Source organism: Ruditapes philippinarum, unplaced genomic scaffold, assembly GCF_026571515.1.
Source record: "Ruditapes philippinarum isolate M1 unplaced genomic scaffold, ASM2657151v2 ctg67_1_1_1_1, whole genome shotgun sequence".
NCBI classification, from domain to species: Eukaryota; Metazoa; Mollusca; class Bivalvia; order Venerida; family Veneridae; genus Ruditapes; species Ruditapes philippinarum.
In genome coordinates, this window is record NW_026859561.1 from 1,011,242 (window position 1) to 1,019,169 (window position 7,928).

At 33.3% G+C, this 7,928-nt stretch overlaps 1 protein-coding gene across 1 annotated transcript; it reads left to right on the forward strand.

The window, feature by feature from the left end:
* The first annotated feature begins 327 nt into the window (after positions 1 to 327).
* Positions 328 to 6,500, forward strand: LOC132756988 (isochorismatase domain-containing protein 2-like). The gene is made up of 4 exons (XM_060748149.1): positions 328 to 541; positions 1,592 to 1,702; positions 2,440 to 2,572; positions 5,640 to 6,500. Exons 1-4 carry the CDS (start codon positions 358 to 360, stop codon positions 5,821 to 5,823), a joined length of 612 nt encoding a protein of 203 aa, XP_060604132.1. The 5' UTR covers positions 328 to 357; the 3' UTR covers positions 5,824 to 6,500.
* Positions 6,501 to 7,928: the final 1,428 nt, after the last annotated feature.

Below are 7,928 nucleotides of genomic sequence, written 5' to 3' on the forward strand. Positions count from 1 at the left end.
GTATGTATCAAACTCAAACTGTTATATAGTAAAAAATCTAAACGCAGTCGCTGCATCTCGGTGCACTGCAAGATGAATTATAGTATAAAAATAAACTTATACAGGAAAATAAATACAATAATTAGTACGTAGATTGCAAACACAGAGCTTGCAGCCCTTTGATTATCAGTAGAGTCTAGCTGGTACATTCGAATTTATTAATTGAACTTTTGAAAGTAATCAAAATGAACATATCATGAAAACCAACTTTTATCAAATTTATCAGGTTTATAGGCATATGTGAACTTTTATTTTTTCAACTACCTTAAAAAATACGAAAATAGTTACCCAGCAAAGCTAGAAGAAAAAAAAGACAAAATGGCTGCGTCCAAGTTAGCCAGGCTTACAACTAAAAATTCGGCATTATTTCTGTGTGACATGCAAGAAAAGTTCCGGAAAACAATATCTTTTTACCCACAAATTCTTACTGTTTCTTCAAGAATGTTGCAAGCTTCGCAGATTTTAGATATACCAGTTGTTGTCACAGAGCAGTATCCAAAAGGTCATGTTTACTTAGGGGGCGTCTCAAAGTATTTGTTGTATGTCAAAATCTAGGTTTAATCTGTCATGCACGTGTCTTGCAGTATTGTAACATAGGCGATGCTTAAAGAAAATCTCGTGAATTTCTGATAAACACTTGTCTCAATTCTTAAAAAAAAACACAAGTGAGATTCAGCAATAGTTGGTTAGACCAAAGGGGACACATACATAATGTTATGAACTTACACTCGTAAGCAATTTGAGAAAAATTATTGGGACAAAAATTTTATAAAGAAACAAGGGATTTAACTCAAACATTAGCCTATCACTGACAGTCTGTGAAAAACAGTCCACAATTTAAACAAATATCACTTTCAACCTTTTCATTTCACTGGATATCACAATGTAATACCGTTCAATATAAATTCAACTTCTCAATATAAAATTTTTGTCCCAATAATTTTTCTCAAATTGCTTGTGTAAGTTAATTACACTATGTATGAACACATCCAAGTGTGTCGGATCCCTTTGGGTTAGACCACTGGCTGTCACTCCTGAGGTCCATGGTTCGATCCTGGGTAACACCCTTGGGAATTTTCAGAGACACTTTCAGTGTTTCCCGCCTAACTAGAGGTGTTCTGGTAAGAAATCCAGGTAATCCTTGCATGTATCAGTGCTAAACACTGGGCATGTAAAAGGACTAAGGGGTCTATTCAATAAGAGCTAGGGACTGGTTCCTGGATTCCCTTGTATCTAATAGCTGTCTCGGAAATGACTAGTCTAGAGTCACATCTACATCCCCACAAGGGTTTTGACATTGGAAGAAAGATAGAATAACACAAAAAGTTAACATTTGTTCCATTTAATTCAAGTATTATGCCTTAAAAATGCACAAGCGTGATTCTTTCCTAGTTATGTGACAACTCTAAAAAATCTTAGACCAATCCCAATGGAAGTTGGGAATCAGACAGCATTTTATCAGAAAGACTGCTGCATTTTCTTTTAACATGACTTCCACATTATGCACAGAATTAAACTAGCCAAATGACTCTTATCTGTATATATTCTTTAGGTCTTGGTCCTACAGTGTCAGAATTAGATGTCAGTAAGTGTCCAGTTTTTCCAAAGATGAAGTTCTCTATGATGATTCCAGAGGTTGTGGATCATATGAAACAGTTTCCAAGTATGTTTTCTATTTCACAATGCTTAACTCTTTAAGCTTTGTCTGTTTCAAAGAAAAAGATATTAAAGATATACTATGCCCATCCTTGAGTAATATTTTTTAATCACAAAAATTTATTGAAATCTATGAAATTCTTGCTAAATATGTCTAATTTGAATAAAAGAGCAAATAAACTATGTATGGAAAATTGCGTTCCCTTTTACAGGTCAAGTAAAGTTGCTCTTTTCTTTAAAAAATTGCCAGTTATTTTAATGACACTATAATTATATTCATAATGTGACCACCTATAGTGTGTAGAGTTTAAAAGATAGCATATCTACTGTATGTGAAGTCAAAACATGTTTATTTTATACTTATAAAAAGACTGTGAATTATAAATATTGTCTTATGTCAAATTTAAGCATATCATATCTTTAATTCTTTTGTGAGCTAAGTTATTGATTACTAAGATAATAATGGGAGTAATATTAGAATTTTATTTTTTGGCACAAAAACAGAACATAATGCTTTCCATTCTGATTCTGTGTTCAAAGGAAAGAGATTCTGGGTGGTGAAGAACTAGATGGGCTCCAAACCTTTAGATCTTCATTAAAATAATGTCCATATTAATCCAGTATTGACATGTCATGTGGTTTCTTTGTTTTCTTCCTTTTCTATCAAAAGAAAAAGGTCATTAAATTAAAGAAGATGCTGCCTTACTTCTTCAATAATGCATGTGTTATAAAAATGTATTACAGATGTGAACACGATCATGCTGTGTGGGATAGAGTCCCATGTTTGTGTCCAGTCTACAGTTTTAGATCTCAAGGAAAAGGGGTACGATGTAAACGTTATTGTAGATGCAGTCTCGTCAAGATCTATGGTTGACAGGTAAAAAATGTTTGGTATCACTTACTCTTTGAACATAATTAAGTTATTATGATAACAGGTGTAGTCATAAGGCCAGTGTGATCATCTACACAGTCTTACTAGACACTGTTGCCTGCTCCATTGTTTACTTCTGATCAGTTCCAAAATCAAAGGGGGACAAGTCTAGCTAGTGAAATAAAGAAACCTTGAGTCATCTTACATGGCCACAGGTTTAAAGATCCTGTAATTAAGGTAAAAGTAACCACACATAAGTTAATTTTTATATGTGCACATAATTATTCTTCTAAAACAATTTCCAAATATCCAAGAATATGATAAAGTTACATTTAATAAATTTCATAAAAACAGAAATAGCGACATTTCATTAATAAATTGGGTTTCATATCGATTCCAGGTCTTATTTTGGTGTCCAGACAACCAAAATGAGTTTTATGAGCATACAAATGTGCAACCTCATTGTGGCGAATTAGGAAATACAAATTTTGTTTGCATAAGAAACTCCGCCTTCAGATCATCCGTACATTAATGTTAAATCAACAAACATGACTATAAGTAGCAGTCCTAATTTAACGGTATATTTCCGCATTGTAACGGATATTTTCATACAAATTTAACCTTTTTTATGAGATGATTATTTTTTCTGAACCCCAGGCCTAGTGCACCATGAATCTTAAACAGTAAAAGTGTGTTTGCACAAGAAAATCTTATATTTGCTGTGTTCCGGATAGCTACTATAACACCGTGATGCGCTACATCACGGTGTTATAGTAGCGCATACACGAGCTCATTATAGTCTTCATTTGCATGTTAAAAGTCGTATACGAACTTTAGTGTTACCGTGGGGTTTTCCATTTAAAATCCTTATTTATGAACAGTATTTGATGATATTTATAACTATACTGTTAAAAAGGTTAATGAAACTGTAGAATGCTTGGTTTTTAGGCCGGCGGCAAAAATATTTTTACATATTTATTTAATGTAACTTTAAATATGTACTGCAAATGTTTATACGTATTACAAGTAATCATTAAATATACACTCAGAGGCACTTATAACCGGACACATACATTTTTCGGTATATATTTGTTATTTTGGAACGGATTTTGTTCAACTTTGGACCATACAAAATTCAACATATCATACTTACTACTTAGAATTTTATTTACAATTCATTGACAAGAAAATAGAGAAAACAACAAAACAAATGTGCTACTGCAAAATGAAAAATCACAGAATGGCTGTAAATGTCATAACAAAATGAAAAGTGTCTGAATCCCACTATGTCTGTATGTTAACTAGTTATAATACTTTGTGTATCTTCCCATGGCTATAACAACGTGTATACACTTGTCTAATGGTTATGACGTAGTTTCTTATTAAAGCTTGGAGAGTATGTCTCCTTTCCTGAATAAGGGCTTCCTTATCTAAACATCACACTTGTCAACTGAATTGAACAGGCGTGGGAGAAAATGACCAGAAGTCCTTTGCAATTGGCTGGAACTCAAGCAAGCCCTTGTTTAGACATATAGAACTGTGAGGCAGAGGAGTATTCGTTGTTATAGCCAATTTGGAGGACATAAAAGTCTTAGAACTGGTAAACATACAGATTTAGTGGGATTCAGAGACTGTTCATTTTGTTACGATTTTACAGTCATTCTGTGATTTTTCATTTTACAGTAGCCTATTTGTTTTGTTATTTTTTATATTTTCTTATCAATGAATTATAAATACATGTAATTCTAAGTAGTAAGTGTGATATGTTGAATTTTGTATGGTTCAAATTTGAACAAAATCCGTTCACAAATAACCTATTTATACAGAAAAATGTAAGTGTCTGGTTATAAGTGCCTCCGAGTGTATGCATTCATTACTTATTGAAAAATTTGGCTTAGACTTTAATAAATTTCTTATTCCCTCCCTTTATTAACATGAAATGTAAATTTGGTAATATCTTTACAAATAATGCTTTTTGGAACTTACAATTTTGATAAATCTTCAATTGAGCATCATCGTAGTTATGTTATAAAACTATAATAAAAAAAAATGAGTTACATGGTCTTTAAATATTTGCAGTCAGGTGTTAATTCCAATTATTTATCATACATGTATGACACTGCAAATTTTTAAAAAAAACATGTATAAAAATGACAACTTTTGACAATGCCATTATAAATCTGTAACCATGTCTCTATATTTACAATGTGTACATCATATATATATTTTCACAATAATTTTTATTTTAGCATATTCTAAATTTAGAACATTTTTGTTTAGTGTAATTTCACAATGTTAGCATTTCAACAAATTTCATTTGCTCCACCTATTTTAGCTCGACTATTCGATAAGAATAAGTAGAGCTATTGTAGTCACCCGAGCGTCGGCGTCGGCGTAACCACTTATGTTAAAGTTTTTGTAATAGTTCAAATATTTTCAAAGTCCATTTACATATGGCTTTGAAACTTTGCACACTTGTTCACCATCATGACCCCAACCTGTAGACAGGAGGAAGTAACTCTATCAAGCATTTTGACAAAATTATGCCCCTTTTTCGACTTACAATTTACGTTAAAAATTTTGTAATACCTTGAATATTTTCAAAGTCCATTGACATATGGCTTTGAAACTTTGCACACTTGTTGACCATCATGACCCCAACCTGAAGACAGGAGGAGGTAACTCTATCAAGCATTTTGACAGAATTATGCCCCTTTTTCGACTTAAAATTTACGTTAAAACTTTTGTAACACCTCAAATATTTTCAAAGTTCATTGACATAAGGCTTTGAAACATGTTGAAATTTTATGCTCTTCTTTCAGAGCATAATAGGACTCTCTCCAAGGCCTATAACTGTAATATGGATTTAAAGAAAAAATTTGCCTTTTTCTCTACTGAGAAAATTTTACCTTTTAATCAAGGTTTTTTTTACTATCAAGCACTAAGAATAGTCGAGCGTTGCTGTCCTACCGACAGCTCTTGTTACGTTATCTATTGTATTAAGTTGTACATTTGTGTAAATTTCAAAAGGAGGCTGTTGTATCTCAATATTATTATTTTACTTTAATTTTAGAATGTTTGCATTGCAACGTATGAAAGAGGCTGGTGCCCATTTAACTACTAGTGAGAGTGCAATACTTGGATTGTGCGGGGGATCAGATCATCCGAATTTCCGAGAGATACAGAAGATTATTTGGGACGCAGCCCCAGACAGTGGTTTATTAGGACACACAATTGGCGGAGAAACTCCAGTATGAAAAACCAGCCATATAATATAAAGCAGTGCCAATCATTTGTTAATTTGTGATTTGTTATAGATTAATTAAATAAGAATAACCAATTAAATGTTGATTGTGGTGTGGTAATTGTCTGTAAATTTGTGTTACTGGTATCATATAACTTGTTGTGTCAAGTACAATGTTATTATCTGATAATGATCGAAAGTTGTTTGTTTATTTCAGAATGTTTGGTCATCCTTCGAAATGAACTGATATTTTTGCCTTTAGAATTCATTTTGATTTTGCCATGTGCCTTATAGGCATACATAACAAAGGTCATTGGTTCTACTTGGGCACTATTGACATGACTTTTTCAAAAGACTTTTTAGTAAAGCTTGAAAGTTGTCATTCAATATTTTTTTTTAAAGTGCTGTCGCGATACACAATAAATTAAAATTTTCCCCGACATAAAGGGCAGTGCTAAGGGACTTTTTAAAGATGTTAGTACTGTAGAGTGTTTATCTACAACATGGATACTTCAGTTTGCATCATATTTAGAGCATTGGTGTGATTGACTTTAAGGTCAAAATATTTACATTTAATGCTTCAGTACTTCTGATATACCAATTTAAGATCAAACCTGGTAAAAATTTGTTGTAAATATAAATATTTTTATACATGTTTTCCATAATCAAGAATAAAATTTATTTAACTGATGGTTACTTTTTGTTATCTATTGTAAAGTTTCTTATTAAACTCCTCCTGATATGTTTTATTGACCCTTTGACCAAGTTTGATTTAGATCAAATAAGAAGGTCCAGCTTGGATCTCACCTGAGATTCATTCCTAAAATGATTATAATTCTTTAATACAGAAGTAATTGGATCATATTAGTTTGTATCATATAGTTACTAAAAGACGCTGGTTGCTGTATATAAATTAATGGTTTCCTTGGAAGTAAGTGCCTGCTATGAAATTCAATGGTAGATTCACTCGTAGCAATGGAAAGTTAATACAATGGTAGTGGCTGGTTGCCATGAAAATTAACAGCTAATTACGAGAAAAGTGAATGGCTGCTATGAAGTCAGTGGTTGCTATTGAAGTCAGAGGTTGCTATGGAAAGCAAACATTTGCTAAAGGAGTCATCAGTTGCTATAGAAAGTCAATGGTTGCTACGAGAGTCACTAAATGCTTTTTGAAGTCAATGTTTGCTATAAAAGTCAATGGTTGCTGCAGAAAATCACTGGTTGCAATGGAAATTATGTGGTTGTTATGGAAAAACAATGGTTGCTATGAAAAAGACAATGGATGCTATGAAAACTCTTATGGTTGCTTAAGAAGTCTGGTTGCTATGGAAAGTGAATGCTTACACTTGAAGTCAATAGTTGTTTCGGGTAGTCACTGGTAATGGTTGCCATAGAAAGGCACTGGCAGTCAGTGGTTCGCATGAAAAAGCAATGGTTGCTAAGAAGTCACTGGTTGACAAAAAAGTTTATGGTTGGTGTGGAAAGTTAATGTTAGCTATGTTAATCAATGGTTGCTATGGGAAGTCACTGGTTGCTATGGCAGACAGTGGTTGCTATGGAAAGACAATGGTTGATATGTAAGGCTGGTGTTGTTTTTGTTCCTATGTAAGTCAATGGTTGCTATGGAAATTCAGTACTAGCTATGGAAAGTCTGGGTGCTATGAAAAATCAATGGCTGCTAGGGAAGTCAGTCGTTTTATGCAGTCAATGGTTGCTATGAAATGTCACTGATTGCTTTGAAAATCACTGGTTGCTATGGAAAGTAAGTGGTTGCTATGGAAGTAAATGGTTGCTATGGAAAGTGAATGGTTGCAATATTGATCAATGATTGCTATGGAAAGTAAGTGGTTGCCATAGAAAGACACTGGTTGTTATGAAAATCACTGGTTGCTATGGAAAGTAAGTGGTTGCCATGGAAAGACAGTGGTTGCTATGGAAAGCACTGGTTGCCATGAAAAGGCCTTGGTTGCTATGGGGAATAACTGGTTACTATGCACTTACAAACTTGCTTGCATGATTTCAGTCGGCCATATTCCCTAGCCATGAATGATAACTCCCTGTTTCGCTGTCTAAAATTCCACCAAATTATTCCCCTTTCAAATGAACTCGAAGAAGGGA